Source organism: Malurus melanocephalus, unplaced genomic scaffold, assembly GCF_030028575.1.
Source record: "Malurus melanocephalus ecotype Western Australia unplaced genomic scaffold, MMel_1.1 scaffold_19, whole genome shotgun sequence".
NCBI classification, from domain to species: domain Eukaryota; kingdom Metazoa; phylum Chordata; class Aves; order Passeriformes; family Maluridae; genus Malurus; species Malurus melanocephalus.
Genome location: NW_026623251.1, coordinates 298,361 through 319,127, shown reverse-complemented (window position 1 = coordinate 319,127; position 20,767 = coordinate 298,361). Strand labels below are relative to the sequence as shown.

Below are 20,767 nucleotides of genomic sequence, written 5' to 3'. Positions count from 1 at the left end.
AAAACCAAAACATACACACAAGAAAACCCCACAGAAAACCAACAAAAAAACCCTTTTTTCCCCCCAGTTGATCTTCTGTAGCTTTTCCACTTGGAAATAAAGAGCTTTTGTTCCAGATCACAAATGCTGCCATAACACAGTGGATCAGTAATCTTCCCCATGCCTCGACATGGTAACTGTGGGCCTGCCAGAATCGCATGGCAACCTTATTTATTCTTCCTYATCTGTTTGCTTTCCACATTTCAAACACCTTCACTTGAGGAAGTTTATATTGAGAAAAATACTTCTTTGTCAACATAAACTCTTCACCCCTCCTGCATTTCAGTAGATTTAGGAAAAACCTCCCTGCATTTTCTCTCTCAGTATCCTATAGATAGTTTTTAACTGTCAGCAGCTTCAGAGTGTTGCTAGAAAAGTTCTTGAAAATTCTGAGATTGTTTTGGAATAGGAATAATTAACCAGCAGCTAAGAAGTTAAAACTACTTTCTTTGCCAATAATGACATTGGTCTGTTCTTTTACAGTTCTTTTATAGGAACATCACGATTTTGACATTTAATTGACAGAAAGAGCCCTATATGGAGAAAATATAAGAAATGACACACACCTAGATGATCTTATGTAAGCCTGTGGATAATTTGTTTGCCTGACAGGACTGCATGATATGGAAATGTTCCCACCACTCCRGGAGCTGCGCTGTGTCCAAGTCAAACACACACCACAGGAACAGTGAAACCTTGCTTTCTCTAGATTGACATGTTGAAACTGAGCCTAATATGATTGCTTTTAGGCTGCAGCTTATGCCTCTGCAGGGACATTAGCACAGTCCCCCTGCTTGGCTGCTTGTTTCCATAAATGTACAGTTTAGTTGAGATCTGTACCTCCTGGTCAGATTTGCTGACAGATAAGCACGTGCACAGAAAGGGCAAGTGCACAAATCTTAGGTGTTTTTTCAAACAAGATTAGGTATGTTCATGACACTGACTATACTCATAAGTTTGACAGAGCTAGTAGACTCATTTCTATGTTAGCATTCCTTCTTAAGAAATTATAGGTACTATAGGAATGACAAATACTCCATATATTACTTCTATTCTTCACTTAGATCATGCTGTTATAGACCATACAATGCACTTTGTTAATATCCAACTATAACACAACCGCATGAAACATGGAAGTGAGAATACAGGTGTATAGCTAAGATTTGTAGTTAGCTTTTTATCACCTTCAAAACTTCTTAAAAATGCACTTCTTCCTGGTAGTTTGCTTTTTTTTTTTTTACTGCATTCTATCTTTCTTGCTGTTTTCCTCATAGTCATTGTGAAAACACTGCTATATTTTCTTAATAAAATTTACATTTTTACCTTCACTATACTGAATTTCACATAATGTTTTGCCATTTACAGGCCACACTCCTGTGATAACCCTAAATATCCATAGCACTTTAAAAAAGTTACTTGCACCCCTTGCCTCAGACTTGAGTGTATGTTGTGGTTTTAAGGCAGACATGAGTAGGTGYGAACAGGACAGCAACGAGGCATGACATGGAAGGAAACATAACTTGTATCTGGCCTAATGACAGTGGGACAGAACAGGGGTGAGGTTTGACAAGCTCTTCAGCAGTAGGAGGCCTGACAGACCACAGAAYTCATGTGTCCTGCTACTTGGCTGCTTTCTGTACTTGCATCAGGTGGTTTACTGAAAGTTCTTACCCACAGCTGTGCCTCACTGTATCATTAAATCTAGACTACCACAAGATGTTCCATTGCTCAACAGGCACTGCCCTCACACTGCTGCTGTTTGCCAGACTTAAACAGAAGTCTGTGACATATCGATTCTTCTGGTTTACTCTCCTAAGTTTAGGAAAGACTCATTCAAATGTTAATTTGGAAAAATAAATAAAGGTAAAAGTTTCAAGGGCAAAAAGTTTCAAAAAAGAAACACACATTTCAGATTACTGAAATCTAGTTCATGAACTTGACAAAGCAGCTGGGATTTATCAGGTTTCTCCTAACGTGAATTGTGAAGCCACCCTTCACTCTTACCTTGTATGTTCACTTAAATTAGTCCATSCTAATCTCTGAGATCCATTTTTACACAGTTGATGCCCATAGATCATTATTTCTGTCTACAACCAGCATGCATAAGCTCAATTCTGGCAAATAAGAGCTGGCTAAAAAGCACCAATGCAAGTAACAAAATAAAACTTGCAGGACTTGATCAGTTTCAGGCCAGAGTCAAGTTTAGTAATTGCAGATTTGTAGCATCCACTAAAAGACTGTCTCTCTGCTGCACCCAGATCTCTGCCCACTRGAGAACCTCACARAGTGATGAGGAAGAGGGAACTCTGATGTGCTTTACTTCATTCTTATTCATGAATACAGAATAGAGTTTTTAGTYCCCATGTTCAAGGCTTTCTTTACTTGCACATAGATGGCAAATGTTAGAGCTTGCAAATAAAACTGTCAACATGTGTATCAGCAATGCACATTATGAAATCACAGAAGATGCTTGTTCTTATGACAACTGCACTGAAAAAATAAATGTATAGGCCAGACCATTCATGACCCCAGCCACCTGTGAACTATGATTTTCCTTTTCCCCAGTAAAGGCTTGTTCTTAGCCCTTGCTAAAATGTCATAACATCTTGGCAAATTCCTTTAAAAGAAAGAGGCTTTGTTGGCACTCATAGCTTTGTAATATGATGTTGGGTTTTGATTGCAACTGCWAGACTGTTTCTTCTGCAGATCTTTCCAGAAACTGATTTCACAAAAAAATCCTGTATTAAGACTTTTATGGTTGGGGGTTTTAAACATTTTTATACCACTAGCAAAGTATTATTCATAGATTTAAATCAACACTAAAACATAAAATAAGATTRAAAATACTCTAGAAAACTGTGTTAAGCTACATTCAGGTCTGGTATAGTAGATAACACATATACAAGGAATTTTTTTTTATTGCCTCTTAAAATTATTCATTATATATATTTTACAGCCAATTCCTTATCCTTCTAATATGGCAGTAAAAAACTAAACCACTACTGACTTCTAATCACTTCAGAGGTGAAGAAATAAAATACCTTCTGTACCTAACATAAAGTGTTCTGAACTGGAAACTGAGAGAACTCTATGACTTAAAATATGATAGTTTACAGTTAACTTGTATAGTCCTTTATGTAGCCCAAGCATGTGACAGTGTTTGATTCTTCCAAGGTTTTAGGGCTTTTCTAAATACTCGTGATGGAAACTTTTTTCCAGAATCAAAGGCACAAAATGTAAACAAATGCAATGAATTCACCTTAATCTGCAGAGCAGAAACAGTTCCTTTGTGAGAAGTACAAACCACTTGCGATAAGTATGGAGTACTGATACTGAGAACAAACGATAGCAATATAAACATTAACATTAGCTGTTCTACCATTTCTTCTCAAATATCTAGCAAAGGGATTGGTCCACCGATGCTAGAAGTAGGAATAGGTTCTTATTTAGTCATCTGTTCCCAAATTATAGTTCCACTGCCTGTACTCCAGAGAGGGAAGAAAGGAGCGATTRCATCATCTCTCTGGAAACAGACTGACAAACTACTGCCTACTTCATCTAGGCCAATCRTCTCATGGTTGCTGTAATTCCTAGACACCATCCCTTAGAGACATTTTTCAGCAATGCAAAAATCTCTGACATACTGGCCCTTTAAGGACAAATTTAATGGGAAATGAATTTGAACTAACTTGTAAGTAAATAACAAAGGTCAACCTTAAAACTTTAAACTCTCTGAAATAGTTACCCCATACTTAAAGCTTGTCTACATGCTYCAATAAAGGAGTATTCTCCAGCTGAAAGGGTGTAAGAAGAACCTGAGTTAGCATCTGAATTGAAAATAAAATCCTAATTTCAGTAACCCTGCATATTAAATCAATGCAACATTCAGATTTTTCACAGGAACATGACTTTTTGCAGTTCTGGAAATGAATTACAGGTAAGCATTTAACTATGGGGAGCAAAAGATTGGTTCTGAGCTGCCCCAACAGAGGGGCACAGGGTCCTGCAGCCCTGCCCAATGCAGCCACATAGCACTGGAGCAGCATGGACCCAGCCCCCTGGGTTAGACTGGTGCCCTGGAATACAGCTGGCCAAACTTGTTTATACAGGTCTCGACTGGGTTGTATGGATTGGACCAGGTTTAGACTGGGGTTATAGGGGGATGTGCTGGAATGTACTTGGTTTGTTCCATTTAGAGGAGAAGAGGGAAGATCTCATCGTGTTCTTCAACAATCTCACAAGGGGAAGTGGAGTACTGATCTCTTCACTCTCATGACCAATGACAGGACTCAAGGAAATGGCCTGAAGCTGAGTCAGGGGAGGTTTCGGCTGGTTATCAAGACAAGATTCTTCACCCAGAGGATGGTTGGATACTGGTGCTCCCCAGGGAAGTGGTCACAGCTCCAAGCCCGACAATGTTCAAGAAGAGTGTGGACAATGCTCTCAGACACATGGTGTCACTCTTGGGGATGATGCTGTGCAGGGTTGGGAGATGGATTGTGATGATTCCTGTGTGTGTCTCTTCCATCTCAGTATATTCCTATTCTACGATACTGGGCTAAACTGGTCGACACAGACCTGGACTGGGTTATACTGGGATGGACGGTGATGTACTGGCCTGGACTCAGTTTAGGCTGGGTTAGACTGGGATGAAGAAGGAAATACTGGGATTTACCGAGCCCYACTGGTTTATACGGGCCTGGACCGGGACAAACTCGTTCCACATCACGCCCCCCCGCCACCACCCCTCCTCACGGGGCCCGCCGCGCGCACGCGCCCAGCCGCCCCTCGCGCGCCGCCGCCACTTGTTTTGGAAGCGCGCGTGGTCCTCTCCGATTGGGCGCCGCCGCCCCGCCCCGCCCCGCCCCGGCCCCGGGACCGGGAGGGGAACTACATCTCCCGGCGTGCCGCGCGGCGGCGGCCCGGGAGCGGTGGGCGCTGGAGCGGGGTGGCGGCAGCGGCGGCGCCGCTGCTTCGCGAGAGGAGCCCGGGCGCGCGCGGCGGGGCCGCGGACAGGTCGCGGTGAGCGCGGCGCCCCCGCCCGACGGGTCCCGCCGCCCGCAGCACCGGCCGCGCCGGGAGGAGACGCTGCCGCCGCCGACCCGCGGCGCGTCCCTCTTCTTCCTGTGCCGGCGGCGGCGGGGCGACGGCTGCTCCCTCTTCCGTCAGTCGCGGCGGCAGCAGCAGCATGAGCGGCGGCGGTGCCGGCCGGAGCGCGGCGGCGAGGGCACGGCTGGCAGCGCGGTTGTTGGTGGTGCTCGGCTGCGTCCTGACAGCGGAGGCCCAGGTAGGAACCGGCGGCTGGCGGGACGGTGTGGCGGGGCGGGACGGCACGGAGCGGGGAGAGAGCGTGGCCGGGCAGGGATGCCTGCCGTTTGTGGGTAGGGCTGAGGAGCCCTCCCGGAGGGGCAGGAGGCACAGGCTGGAGGTGAGGGCACTTCGGGGGGTTGTGGAGGAGAGGGCAGCTCTGGGCCGTGTCTTGTGCAGCCTCCCCTCTGAGAAGCCGGAGAATCTCTCGCTGGAGTCTGTAACCCACGTCCTTCCCCTTCCGTACCGTGGCACTTGCCGGGATCCAGCCCGGGGCCGGTGGCTCCGGTCTGCGCGGACAAGTTGGTGACCTGGGAACCACAGGTAGCGTCAGTCAGTGGGGTGTTGCATTGAGGAGCTCTGGGTTGGATCATACCCTTGGCTTCAGGTGGAAACTTCTTTCCCTGATGAAGACTGTGAGAAGCCATATGTTCCAATGGTGATGCCATTGCTTGGCTTGTGTTTAGGTCGGGTCCGTTATGCCGTTTGCATAACAGGCAAGGAGGGGAACGCTGTTTCCTTCTTTAAACTGCCTTCACAGCTTTAGCAGGACAAGTTCTGTAATTAAGAGCTCCCTCTTCATCTGCCCTGTGACCRTGTCTGAAATGGTAGCTGGTATTAAGTAGGAAAGGCTTTCAGCTAGGCCAAAGACTTTGGAGTGAGTTTATAGAGGAATACACTGTCTACATAAGTCAAAGCTTGTTCTCTGGATTATTGTTTTTCTCATATTTTCTAAATTTTTGTGTTGTGTGACATGCTGTATTGTAAGTGACCACCCAAAGCAGTGATGACAGTAGCATAGATAACTTTGATTGGAGCTTTTTTTGTTATAAGTTGAGGTTGTCTCTGGTTTWAAAATCCCATTATTTTAGTAACTATTTTAGCATAACTAAATGCTAGTTGAAAGGGAGCTCTTAAAGAAGCAATTAATAAAGTAGCGTGGGGTTTTTTTGTGATGCTAGGCAGAGAGATTGGTTGRTGCTATTTCATAAAATTGTTCAGAGTTTGGCTTGTCCAGGTAACGGTGAGCTAGACAATAATTCTTACAGTCGTGTTGCCTGTTCTCTTGTTTTGTAGCAATGGCAAAGGAAAACATCTAAGGAATAAAACAAGGTGTCCCAGGTGGTCTTCTAATTGTTGAAGCAATTAAAGTACAACAACCTAATAACACTAATAGATTGTTTGTATTAATAGATTGCTTATTATTATATGCAGTTATTCAGGTTTTTTGTAATGKTAAAGGGTTGAATAGATTTCATAAGGAGAAATTGATGAAGGTTGGACATTGACCTTTTCTTCTGAAAGACTGATTAATTTTGGAGAAGATAAAAGTTTCACTTCTCCAGTATAGCTCTGATACCTGTTTAAGAACTAAACTAGGTTTGACAATACCTGGAAGTACTTTGATAAGCATGTTGGAAATGTAGAAAAAATAGCTCTGCAATTTCAGATGACTTCTTGAACATAAATTATGGTAGACTAATGCTTTTAGAGTTTACTGTAGAGTTCAAAGTAATTAACAGATGAAAAGAAATCATGATACTTTTCCATTGTAATAAAAGTATGATAACTTATAGTGCAGTTTGACTTTATATTTGTGGACTAAGTTAACTAGTATAGTTAATTTAAAAAAGGCAAAGTACCAATTGTGTGAATAATAAAGTTGGTCTTGCAATATGTGATTTTAACTGTGTAACACACTGTTCTTACTTTGATGTCCCCAGTTTGAGAAAAAGAATTTGTTGGAAGATCCAGGTGTTGACAAAATTGAAACAATTTTCTTCATGTTCTTGGAGCGTTCCATTGTTATGTGATTACCAGTGAGAGCACTGAAGGCTGCACTAAGACTAAAAAAARCCTCCAACTGGGGTATTTGAAGCCAGTGTTGCTCTTGTATTACTTTGCTATGAACTGACTATACTGCTGTGCAGTATTAGTGTTTCATATATATACTCTTAAAGTATTTTATAAATTGTGGTTTGGTACAGATACAGCTTAGTTTTATTTTAGGGCATGCTTTCCAAGGAAACATTGATTTTACTATTTTATGTATACAGGGAGCTAACTGTTCYAGTTCTGAAAAAGCTGTGAGAAAAAAAAATGGAGAAGTTAGTTTGCTTGTTCCTATTACTCTCAAATAATTCTTTTGTTAATAATTTCCTACATCAGTTCTAGTTTTTGAGGAGGGTTCATTTCTGAAATGTCATTGATCTAAGTAAACTGTACTGTATTTTCAAAGATGTTCTTAGAATTGAGATATTAGTTAAATAAAAAAGCTGCAGCTTTTTATTTTGCCATGAGGATTTGACACTGGTGTAACTATTGCATGTTTATTTGGGACATTTTTCCCYTAAAAAGCATTTTTCATTTTGTATATACGGTAAAACTATTTTTTGTAAGCAGTGGGCAGCCTTATGAGCTGGTCATCAAAATACCAAAATTCCTWTATCTTCTCAGTCCAAAAATACTCTATCTTATCTTCCTATTTATACAGCTCAGTAATTTGAGCAAAATGTTGAGCATTGTCTTTTTGCATTTTTATAATGAAGTGTTATGCTGTTGGTTTCGTGATATGGTGTTACCTATAAAAGCTGCACCTTTACAGATTTCTGCCTGTGTGTGATCAATAAGAAAATCAGAATTTTTTAATGAAGTTGTTATAGATTAAAATGCATGGGKTTTTTATCTCTTTAAGCATCATTGGTAACACATTTTTTTCTTCTGACTTCAAGTTGGCAGTCATGTGGGCTGTGAAAATCCTGTCATTACACATTGGCTCTTTGGTAGTTGTTTGCCCAGGTTTGAAGTTAGATAACATTAACAAGACAAACAAACCAGCAGGGAAAATTTTTGGTGGAAGTACTTAAATTAGCTTTACTTCATTGCCATATCTGCTCCACCGAATTGTGGCAGCCTATTAAGTGCCTCAGGAAAAGTAGGATCTACATAAGGTGTATTTTCCACTTAGGTGCTTTATTGCCATATCCYCACCTCTTTATTCTCACAGAGAGTTGGGAAAATCCATTTTCCAGGCCTCCTTTATGCTTCATAAGGGAGTAGAAGCCTACAATTTGGTTTCTAGTGGCTCTTTTACATCCAGCTTGGTTATATAAGTGTATCTGTTCTRTAAAGTACAGGAGTGATTTATCATGCATAAAAGAGATTAGATGATTTCATAATCTCATCTGTGTGAAATCTGTGGAGGAAAAAAAAGGGCCACAAAATATTTTTTGCCTCCTTTTGCACATAATATTTTAATAGTTAGAGGCTCTTCTAATCTCCTGCAAGATACAAGAGGTGTGGGCATTTCTGTTTTAAATGCTTTCTAGGCCATCATGGATGTCAGAGAATTTCCTGTCTGGTTGAAGAAGAGTAGCAGTAAACACCAGTGTTTGATTCCGTTCCCTTAGATGTGGTCTAAAGCCTTCAGACATGTTTGTAGTATTTTAAGAATCTGTGCCTAAGAGAGTTAGTTTAGATTTACTGAAATTTATCATACATGTGTTCATACCACACTTTCAGTGTTTCCACCTTACAATAAGACACTGCCAGTGTCTGAGCAAGAGAGAGCCGTAGCCTTGTCTACCGAGTTAGTTGGAGCGGTCCTTTCTGCTACATGCACAACGCCGCCTTCCCTTCCTGTGTTGGCAGTAGCACTTCTGCACTTGTAGTTTACTGCTTTTCATAGAGGTGGTCTTAACCTAGTGCAGTAGCAGTATGGCTTGCTATAAGAAGAGGGATGAGACCTGGAAAAGTCAGACTCAGTTTCACGATAGATTCATTTACAGTATTACTGTATAGATCCCCACACCTCGTTTTCCTAGTATTTATCTGTCAAATTTAATTGTGAAATTGCAAACTTCTTGGGCACAGAAAAACCTACACTCCTTTCTCCCATGCCTCTAAGGAAACTAGATGGAGTGTTTTCACACTTTGAGAAGAAATACAAAAATAAGATGACAGTGTGTGATTGTAGGGTTTTTTTAGGCAATGCGACTCATGACCATTTGGTGTGCAACTCTGCTAATATACCATRTGTTTGTAATTTGGAAAATCTTGTTACTCATTCTGCAGAAAGTTCTRTATGCTGAAAGTGTCAACAAATTTCAGGGTTGAAATTGTTAAACTTGTTAACATCAATTCAGCATTGTGTTTGGCGGTGGCTTTAAGCTCAAAAACATGCTACAGTCTTTTAGTGTGTGAGATGATAGTTTTAGAGTATTTTAGTGATGAGAAATATTGGCTATGGAAATGCATTTCACTAGTATTTCTTTTGACTGCCATCTTTTTCTATTTAAAGGATTTTTCTGTAATTATTCTATTTCTCTATTAGAAATAAGTGTTTATGTATTTTTTTCAATAGCTCACAGGAGTCCTAGATGATTGTTTATGTGAYATAGAAAGCATCGATGACTTCAATACTTTCAAGATCTTTCCCAAAATACAGAAGTTGCAAGAACGTGATTACTTCAGATATTACAAGGTACATTTAGAATGGTATTTTCCTGAATGATTTAAATAAAATGCACAAAATATAGGAAGGATTGCATATCAAGTCAACTTGTCAGTGTTAAGCTGTCTGTTAGAAGCCCACAGTTCTTTAATTTGGTTGGAGCAGGTTTTCAGTCCCTGACAGTTATGTTGGTAATAAGTCTTGTTTGCTATGTTAATCCTGGAGTCAGTGACAATAAATCATGACTGCTTTCATTCAATTGGTAAGTGGTAATTTAAAAGATAGTGCCTTTATACTGCTGCATCTAGAAAAAGATCATATATTAGCAATTTTCTGGCAGCATGCAGTGCTTATCTTCTAAGAAATGTGTGTAATTTGAAATTTAAATATTGGAATGATTTACTTTTCTTATAAGTTGCTGTCTTATTTCAGATTTTAATATTTGCTATCTAGAGAACTATTATTCCTTTGAAAAATAGGCAAAACCATTCCTTTTTCAAGTAGTATGTAATATCACTTTTTATTATTTAAAGCATTTTTTTCTCTCTATTACTATCTGATGTGTAAATGAAGATTTGAAGCCTGATACTTCTGTTTTCAGATGCTTAACTTGAAAGTGAAATTGCATTTTGACTGAGCTAGTCAGATGGTCGCCTGCCACTGGAAAACAGAGATTACGCTCCTCTAGGGCAACATCCTGCCCCTTTAGTACCTTTAGCTCTCTATTAGGCCAATGTATCTCTTAGACCTGGTAGATTTTTAGTCTGGGCGTTTCAGTTTGCCCTTTGGTAGGGATTTTTTTTTTTATTTTGTCAGGGTTTTTTCTTCTCAGGATGTAGAATTTATCTAATGCATCTGGAATCAGGCAAATATTAAACTCATACAAGATGGGGTTATGAGTGTGAAGAAGGAGAAAAAGAAAAAGCATTAGACTCTTCCTTTTCTAGCCTGAGCAAGCAGTAATGTGTAACTGCACCCTGTATCTCCTGCTACAYGATACAGTTGTAAAATCGCTTTTCGGGAGAAACAGGATATGTGCAACTTCAGTACTAATACATCACATAGTAGTGGTAATGACATTCTCCAGAGGCAACAGAAAGATACAAAACAAAGTACTTGAAGAAGAGGAGCAGCAGCTCTATGAGGCTTCATACAACACTAATTTCAGCCTGCAAATTTAGAGCAAATGTTGATTTCAACAGCAGTTCTGCAGATCATACTCTAAAGGTATGTTGCAATCCTGCCTCATCTTTTATACTGATCTTCCTAATAGATGGGAGTTCCAAGGGCTGCGTGCAGTGCACCAAGCACCACATTACACTTAGTACTTCCAGTCGTGGCAGGGAAGAATTTGTGTTGAACAAGCAAACTAAGTCCATCAGAATATGCTTTAGCTTTTCCTGTTTGAATAAGCAACAGCTTTTTTTGATACCCTTGTCCAGAATGATGGAAGCGCTTTTAAGCACATAAATGGATGTGGTAATTGAGAAGGTAGGTGTCATGGTTTAGGAATGGTACTCTCCAAATCAGTGCACTCACTGAACCATGCACTACTCACTCTCACTCCCATTTTCCTCTCCCTCTCCATGCTACATCAGGATGGAGATGAAAATTAGAGGCACAAAAGGTGAAGAWCATGGGCTGAGATAAGAACAATTTTCTGGAAACAATGAGATAAGAAAATGAACAGTAACAGCAACAATACTAATGACAGAGGGCATAAGAAAAGAAATTATTCACACAGAGGGGGAAAAAAAGTAATAGACAGTAWCAAACAACTCCTTCTGGTATGTTTTCTCGACTGGAAGGAACCCCTTCTGCCTGGAACAGAGCCCCTTTCCCCTTCCCCTGACAATGATGTGACCTGGTATAGAATAATCTCCAGCTCCTAGCCATGCCCTCTCCTCTTTACTGCAAGTATTAACCCTACCCTTGCCAGAAGCAGGACATTATTCAGTGATCATCCAAGTCAGCTACAGCATAGAGGTCAATATCCTTGTTCTTGGAGTGAACATTCCTACTCCCAAGTAATTGAATTTGTAATAGGAACTTGGATTGTGAACTTTTSTAACTTCTATCACAGTATTCCTGTTGTGTTACTAGTTCAACAGCCATAAAAGAACTCAAACCTTGATGTATATAACTGAATGTATGAGGTAGTTTTTATTCAAAGGCCAGAGAAAGCTTCATAAAGTCTTGCAGAAATTATGCTAGGTGGTTTCTAGACAGTAGAACATTTCTCAATGGAAGAGTTAAAAATTTTTGWCTCTTTAGTTTTATACACCAAAACACACAAATTGTGAAAAACTCATTATGAAGAATCTGTCTTTTAATTTGTGAAAGAGACAAATAACACTCCTAAGTGACAATAGTGAAATGCAATACCTCGTACCCTGAAGAAGATAGGATGTTCTGTGTAGACAGTGCATGATTGGTGTTGATTAAAGTGCAAGTGCTCTACAACATCAGTTTGTGTGTGCTGGTTTTGGTSCTCTTCAGTCATTCTGGGACTAGTATATCTTGATTTGCATGTGTTCTTTCTGAATTAATCTGCAGTTGAGGCAGCMGTATTATTTTATTTACAGCATTCCTCTGTGTAAAAGCAGTGGCTGCTGTTACTTATATCTTCCTCAGTGTGTAAGCATTTTTTATTGTGAGAGTTTACTTTAAAGAAGGCTGTAATTTAGCTGTGTTAGCTGGTTGTCTTTTTTTTGGTAGAAATTGGTGGGAGGTGAAAATTTTATATAATAGGACTTATTGTGAAGGTGATGTGGAATGTAAAACTATTTTGTAGTTTATTTTCAAAAAGATGAGTGAACAAGTACAAAAAATAATTTTACTTTTATTTTCCTAGGAATAGTGTTTGCGCATTGAATAGAGGAAATGGGGGGGAAGCAACCTAAAAATTTCTGCTCTATTGTGTCTGTGCTAGTAAGGTCTGAGCTGTAACGAGAAGATATTTGTCATCACTTCTAAGAAGCTGTACCATCTGCTAAATGTCTTGTCAGGTTTTTTTTGGCTGAGGAATCTCTTTAACACTTTAAAATAATAATCTGGTTTTGGTCTAATTTTGAAATCAAATATCATCCAAGTATTTATTTGAATTAGTTAATTTTAGTAGTGAGAGATTTAATTTTTGCTTTGATATACTGTRTGTTTGTGTTCATTCACTGGAGGCCATTATCATTAACTGTTTCACTGCACAAAACTCTAGCTTMTGTAGTTAGAGTAATTAAAAGAAACTGACAGACCAAACCCCCTAAACTTAAAGTATTTTATATTACACTTTTTCCTTCTGTCCTCTCCTTTAATTTAAAGGATTTCCTGATACTGTGAGCTTTCTTCTACAGTTGCTGTATATAAGTGCTGATTGTAAACTTTTGGTTTTTTATGTTTAGGTCAACCTGAAGAGACCGTGCCCTTTTTGGGCTGACGATGGCCATTGTTCTATCAAAGATTGTCATGTAGAGCCTTGTCCCGAGGTATGGATCAAATACAAAATTGAAAAAGTTTTTTTGGCTAAAAATTTGCTAATTTGCAGTGGCTAGTACAATAATAACAATACTTATTGAGAATTTAAGTTTAAATAAAAGTGACAAAATCTTTTCCATTCTGACAGTAGAAATACAACCAAATATTTTAAGGTCTTGGATATTTTATGAACAAAGCAGATAGCTTCAAGAATAAATCTCTTCTAAGCTCTARCACTGTTTTGGATGTATCATGTTGAGGTAGTAAGGTGAAGGAGCWAGGTAATTTTTCAGTAAACGAGTTTCTTTTGACCTCTATAGGAGTGATTCCTAATTTGTAACTTTTAATCAAGCATAAACATTTCTATAAACAGTGTAAAAGCTGTGATTTATTTTTTGGTTTTAGAGCAAAATACCTGTTGGAATAAAGGCTGGGAGCTCTAATAAAGTAAGTATTCCTTTATTTTCCAGGTTCTTTCTGATTTTTTTTTAATCTTAACTTTATAACAGCTGTGTGGCTTTTTAGTACAAACCTTCAGTGTTGGCATACTGATGAAATAACTGATTGATTCCTGTATGGGGCTTTATCTTTTTACCTTTATTTATTCTAGTGTTTCTGACATASCTGGTACTGTCTTGTCGTTTTAAGTCTGTCACTGCTTCAGAGCTGGTGCAGACTGAATCAGTGAATGACAAGGGACAGCAGTGCATAGCCACAAAATGTCTGATGCAAAATTGTTGCTTCATTTCTGAGTACAGGCCATCTTCTACAAAGCTATAGGCTAAAATGCACAGAGGCAGTAGCAGTGTACTAGTCTGTTTTAAGAATCATAATCGCAACATCTAATATTAAAAAAACCCAAATGATTGCATGTTTTGCTATGTCTAATTTTCAGGAGATCGTTAGTCCTAAGGTTATTTGGTCAATAGTTTAAAGACAGTTTTGGTTAAAGTGAGACCAGTGCAAATTGAAGTAGTCAGTCTGTGCTACTGGCTTTTGCTTGCTTCTCTCCAAGCCATCCTTCCTAGGTCACCAAGTGGTCTTAGCAAAACCAAAAAAGTCAAGAGGAAAAGAGGTAAAAATATGCCTAGGAAAAGAGGTCAGAGCAGAAAGGCAAATAACCACACACCCCCACATCCCAAACACAGTTCCCCAAGAATGAGGATTTTAGCAGTTGATGGAAAAATGGTGCCCAAATGAGTGCCTTGACTGTTGTAGACACTTATGTCKTGATTAACTATTACATCTCCACCCTCCCCAGTGCTTTCTACCACACTGAGCAGCCTGACTGTAGTTCACCATATCATAAAGGATTGTTGGCATTAGGTTTAGACCTCATGCCAAGAAACGTTAACAGAGATAGCTGAGGTGACTACTTCATTGTGAATTGATGACTTRTGTCCTGTTGTCTGGAACAGTGCAGGCAAGTCTGTCCAATCTTTAGCTCAAGTCTTGTTGCCTTTATACCTATATTGTTAACTCACTCTGAAATAGAGACTGCATCTTCATTTAAGGATTCCTGGTAATCAGAGAGGAAACATCTTTCTCACTGACATCATTTAAATGTCAGTCATTTGCCATTTCAGCACCAGCAGCAGTAGTTGTTCTGAAAAACTGATGCTATCTCTGGGCAGAATATCTTGTGTTTTAACTGAATAATCTGTTACTAATTCTCTTTTTCATTGACTCTTTTATCTTCCAAGTTTGATTATAGAGAAAATAACTCCTGAAATACCGTAATGCCTCCTAGAGAGGGGGACTGTAAGACTTTAAAAACTGTTTTAGCAAGGATTCCTGTAGTCGGCATTTGAACTTCCTGATTGATTACTCTTGAGAGCCATAAATAAGTAGTTAAACAGTAGCTAAAGAGTATGCTGTTCTTCAGATACTTCATGTGACCATATCGAATTGGACTTAGGAAGTGAAAAAACAGATGCCTTTTGCTTTCACCACAATAAAGGAAGTGGGATAGCTTCTTTGGGAAGCTGTCACTTGCTGTAATTTTGCTACAGTGGTTTCCTTTGAGTTGTCTTGMAGCTATGTACTGAAATTTTGGCAATTCTGTACCTTTAATCTGCAGAAGACTCTGATATATGCTGCTTTGCTGTTAGAGAAGCAAATATTTCTGTGGGAAAATTGTTGCCAGAGCAGGGATAAATCTTACCTAYACCATGTATGCCCAGCTTCTGTCTAATCCTGATCATGTCTTTCTTGGAAAAGTGAAAACAATCAAAGGCATCTTTTTAATAGTGAGAGTTATAATCTCTTACTCATGGGAGAGTTTTTCTGTGGTTTCTGTCCAGTTTCCCATTGCCTTTCTCTCCTGATGTAGAGACGCTTATAAACTTCTAGCTTTATTTAGGCTTGGGSGGGRGGATTTTTTTTTTGTTTAATTGTTTGTTTGTTGAGCAATGAAGAGAGCAGTTCTTTTGAAAGCTCAGCTACCTGCTAAGACCAAGGTTACACTTGTACAGCTTCTCCATAGGAGTGCAGTTAGCAACAGAGGATGTCTTTTTAATTCTTGACACCGTCATAAGCCTTTTGAAATAGTGCTGCAGAGGARCACAGTAATTTCCCTTTCTGTAGTTCCGTTTCATTTGAGTGGTGAATGCATATTTTGGGGCTAGACAGTGAAGGACTGTCATGACTATTGCATTAACCTTTGAAGCAAARGGCAGGATGCAATAACTCCAGGTTACAACATTTAACTTTGTGATTTACTTCCTGTCCTTTTTTTCTGGGGTTTCTTTTTTTTCTTTTTTTTTTTTGGGGGGGGGGGGGGTTACCCCGGTAACAGGTCTTAGGAGATCCTGGTTGGCAAGAACAATTTTGTCTTGATCTTGTCAGGGGTCACAGAGCACTGAACTGATAACTGTTCTTTTTAAACACTGGAGAATAGGGAAGGCTGGAAATAGATTTTGAGACTTGAATGTTCATTGTGTTTGAAACATTAAATCTAGGATTATAATCTTGGGAGTAACCTTTTTTTTCACTTCAGGGTAGGCATTGGTTTGCAACTCTAGACATGCAGAATGTTTACTTCAGCATCTCAGTATGTTATTTCATCAGCAGTATTTGTTTCAGTCTAGGTTAGATCCATTCCTTGTTCCCATTTAACATCCATATGATGCTAAAGAATGTGGTCCCATGCCTTTCAAATCGAAGAAAAWTGAGTAAGATGTTCTTTCTAGGGTAAATACTTATGGGCAAGGCCCCTAAGAAGATTTAAATTATTAGGTTTTTTAAAATCTCCTTCACTTCTKTGGTCTTCAGTAGCTTCTGCTGTTTTCCCTTGTGTTGGTTCAGGCAAATGCAGTTTTAAAGCAATTCATCTTGCTTACTCATCTGAACAGTTTCAATTAAATAATTCCTTTTTTTGAGAAGTRTTGTGATGCATATTGTGGTGATACTTTGCCTCTGCCATCTTGACCACAAGTCTGTCCTSAGAAATGAACTATTCTTTCTTTTAAAATTTATCATTTATTTATTTTACTAATTGCCCTAAGGCTTAGTCTGGAAAAAAAAAAAAAAAACCATACATGTACAAAACAATCCAAAAACCCACAAAAGGTGGAAATTTGGTTTATATTTTAAGAGAGCACTGTTACTACCTTTTATGTKCCAAAACTTAGAGGGACTTTTTGAGCTTTAAGTTGACAGACTTAAATTCCCTGCTGACATAACCGTATTATTATAGAATAGTGAMATTTTGTCTTTTATTCTTAAAAGGTTTTCCATAGAATTGTTCCAGAATATGCCTATGTTAGTGGATTACTTTTTAAAAATATACTTTAGAACCAAGGTTCAGCCAAAATTCTTCAATTCTGTCTTTGAAATAAACAAAACTTTAGTTCAGCTGGAAAAGCCTGTGTTCCAGACCTGTGCACATCTGAAGTGAGCCATTTAATTGGATTAAATGAAACATGGGGGGGGAAGTGTCCAAAACTAATAAATATACCTATTGAAATAACCAATGAAACTTGGGATATATTATACTTACAAAAACAAGGTGTGTTTATAGGTATGACACTGCTTATCTTTCAAGGTCCTTTTAGGAGAGTGTCAATATGTATGTGAAACACTCCACTTAGGGTGTTTCATAACAGAAGGGCTCCATTTAATTAAAAAAAAAGACAAAGCAAAATTTTGACATCTTTAGCTGAATTCTCTGTAGTAGTTAAATTCACAAAGTGCAATCAGCCTGATGAACTTAAGTGATGGGAAGATCAAAGTAAGAAATATTCCAGAATCATATGCTGCTTCTAGAAYAAGGTGATTTTCCCTAATACTAAAGAATTCACTGCTGAACTTAGAAATRCCTTTCACAACACCTGTTCTTAGAGGATTTAAGTAATTCATTTGCATATTAAATATGACTTTTCTTACAGTATTCAAAAGCAGCAAATAATTCCAAAGAATTGGAAGACTGTGAGCAAGCTAACAAGCTGGGAGCAGTTAATAGTACCTTAAGGTATGTTGTGATTTACATCAACAGTATGAAAATAGTAAGAAAAGAACATTTTGTTTTGTCTGTCTGGTTTTGACAATGTGCTGGTTTTTCRTTTTCATTCTTTCCATAACCTATTAGAAAGTAAATGTGAAATGATGCAAGAACATCTGAAGGCGAAGGTGTTGAATAAGTAGACTTTCCTTTTGTTTAAAGTACACTTTTATATTATTTAAAGGGGATATCTTACAGCATCCAAGAGTCAGAGGAAACTTGCAAATAAACCCACCGTTTTTCTACTCTTTGTTCTTGACAACTGTGCTGGATTTAGAGGTTTTGTCCTGCTCTGTCCCACTGTTGCATTGATGTACGAGTTTGTGCTCTTTCAATGAACTAGATCAGGGAGTTGTGAGTTACTTTTGTTGTTGGTGAAGTTATTTTTAGCTTGGATCAATTCCCTGATCTTGCTTATTGCATGGCACTGTCAGGTTGGGTGGGAGGAATTCTGCAGGATGGTGTTGCCCCTGGGTACAAAAGTGTGTGGAACCCCATTTAGAAAACCTAGCACTTTACTGGTTTCCCCACCTTTGAAAAATAGAAACAGAAAAATCAGTTCTTCACTGTTTATGGAAGGATGTGGTGTCTTTGCCCACAAATTTCAACAGTTCTTCCTGGTAAAGATGTTGAAACGCTTTCATGTGCCATGAAAAAGCGACTSTTTCTTCCTGGTGTGTGGTGTTTTAGGGAAATAAGAAACTATTAATTCTGTTTGGTTTCTGTAAGGCAAAGAATGTGAGATTGTGTTTGTAAATGGACACCTACAGAACATGCCTTTATGGGAATAGAATAGATGACCAAATTTGGGAGAGGGCAGGTAATGGATCCTGCAAGTGGAGGAAGAGTTTGTGCTTTGCAGTAAAACCTCCACATTCTCTACCCAGCAGTGCACAATCCTCTTGGGTTTGAGTTATTTTCCTTTATAAGTTATATTTCTTGTGGTTATCTAATCTTGCCTGTTTGTAATTACCAGAGAATTTCCTCACCTAATGCCATGTRTAAAGTCTCCTACTGTGTTTTGGCAGAAGGGTAGGAATGTATCATGTTGTAGAATTGCCTCTGTTTGTAGAATTGAGCTGGTACTAATTTGATCAAACGGAATAGGTTGTTTTTGTTATTTCGAGGCACTACACTGCATCCTGGAGCCGTGTTCCTAATCTTAACTTTGCTTACATTTTGCTGTCAGTAGTGTGGCATTAGTAGCTCTGTGCTGCACACAGTCATAGAAGAAAGGCTTTGTCACTGTGTTTCATAGTGCAGGAACTTCAAAGTACTTGTCTCTCTAGTACCATGCACCTTTGAAAATGCTAGAGTGGAATAACATTATTATTTAAATGGCTTAGGACAAATCATATTCATAGAGTACTTTGGTTTAGAAGAGGGATTTAAACATCTAGTCTCCCAATAAAAAGACACGCACTAACTATTGTAGGTTTCATTGAAAGTGAGGGTTATGAAAATAGGGTGATTCCTCCCTCCTCCACCCTCCAAGTGACAGCTGCTAATGTGTTAAAAATGTGTTCTATGAACATATTTCACCAAGCTCTTACTGAAGGAAGACAAGTCACTGCACATTGTTCAAATAATGGTGTAATCTTTGTCTCAACATGAAGTTGACTTTTGAAAGTATTGCAGTTGRTGCCTGCTTGAATCTCTGTGCAGTTAACAAAGGGTAACTCCATATATGCTCAAGTTTCAGATATACTATCTTAGAATCCACTCCCAAGCTATATGTGGGTTGTATTTCTTTCAGAAGCTCTTACTGACATTGGTTATTTAAAAGTTTAAATTAAAATGTTTTTTTTTTCCCTCAGTAACCAAAGTAAGGAGGCTTTCATTGACTGGGCAAGATACGATGATTCTCAGGATCATTTTTGTGAACTTGACGGTAAAATCTTTAAGCTTTTTCAGAGTGTTTGTTTTATTTGCTGTCTCATAAAACTGCAAAAGATCATGCTTTGTCTATAAATAACCATTTTAAAGAAGTTTAAATTTTGTCCCACATGGAAATGTGACAGTTCATATCATACACACAAAGTGCAAATTTTTGCAATTTTACAAGGAGTGTTTGGTAACCTACACAGTGTGCATTCACTGTTACATCCTTTTAGTATATTGAAGAGGAGATATTTAYGCAAATAAAGAAGATGGTAAATGGGATGGGGCTAACATATTTTTAAAAAGCTTCTTACAAAAAATTTCATCTAGCACAAAGATAAGATAAATGGCTTGCAGCTGATTATTTCTTACTACTGTATTGTTTTGTTGCTTTTCTACTGTGCTYGAAATGAGTTTGTTCCTCTTCCACATTTGCAATTTCTAAATGATCCCTGCACCCTTATTTGTAAGGACTTTCTTAATGTTAAAACATTAGGATACTAGATTGTGTCTTTCCTCTACTCCACATATGTGAGTCTTTTAATTTGCTTGTAATGTTCAAAGCTCAAAAGAGTGTTTTTCAGATAAGTGTGAGAATTGACAACTTTAGGATTGACTACTAGAGTAGTTTTTAATAAATTATCATTACCTTAGAAATAGGTAATTTGAAACAATTTGAAATGACAAAAATTTGAACAATAGGCACCTTAGAAAGCTTTCTATGACAGGAATATTTAGGGCATAATGCTAGATATTTTCATCTACCTTTAGGCCTATATCTGGTGTCACCTGAGAAAGTAGCAGCTGCAGTGGACTTACCACCTGCAGTTCTCTTTCAGCACTTCTGCTCTATCTTATCTCAATACTTTCTATATGAGCTGTTTATGTAATAGCTGATGAGCGTTACTGTAGGTCTGTTRTATGCAATTATCTACTGTTGTCTCTATTGCCTTCAAGTTGTCTACATTTTTTAATAGTACTGAGCTGTGAAAGGTGTAGTTGAGGATTTCTTTTAGAAGCAATACTAACTTAAATAGTTCCTAGTTCTAACTCCATCTCTCCTTATATCATGCCTTGCTGAAGGAGGATGTCCCCAGCTGTGTTCTTCCAATGTG

At 38.7% G+C, this 20,767-nt stretch overlaps 1 protein-coding gene across 2 annotated transcripts in view; it reads left to right on the top strand.

The window, feature by feature from the left end:
• Positions 1-5,041: 5,041 nt before the first annotated feature.
• The window catches only part of ERO1B (endoplasmic reticulum oxidoreductase 1 beta), a 26,650-nt gene continuing 10,924 nt past the window's right edge, over positions 5,042-20,767 (top strand). For both annotated transcript variants that reach the window (XM_057389719.1, XM_057389718.1), the window contains exons 1-6: positions 5,042-5,326; positions 9,710-9,829; positions 13,198-13,281; positions 13,676-13,717; positions 17,659-17,741; positions 19,589-19,662. In XM_057389719.1, coding sequence (XP_057245702.1) covers positions 5,228-5,326; positions 9,710-9,829; positions 13,198-13,281; positions 13,676-13,717; positions 17,659-17,741; positions 19,589-19,662 — 502 coding nt within the window. In that variant the 5' untranslated portion in view covers positions 5,042-5,227. The remainder of the gene's footprint in view (positions 5,327-9,709; positions 9,830-13,197; positions 13,282-13,675; positions 13,718-17,658; positions 17,742-19,588; positions 19,663-20,767) is intronic.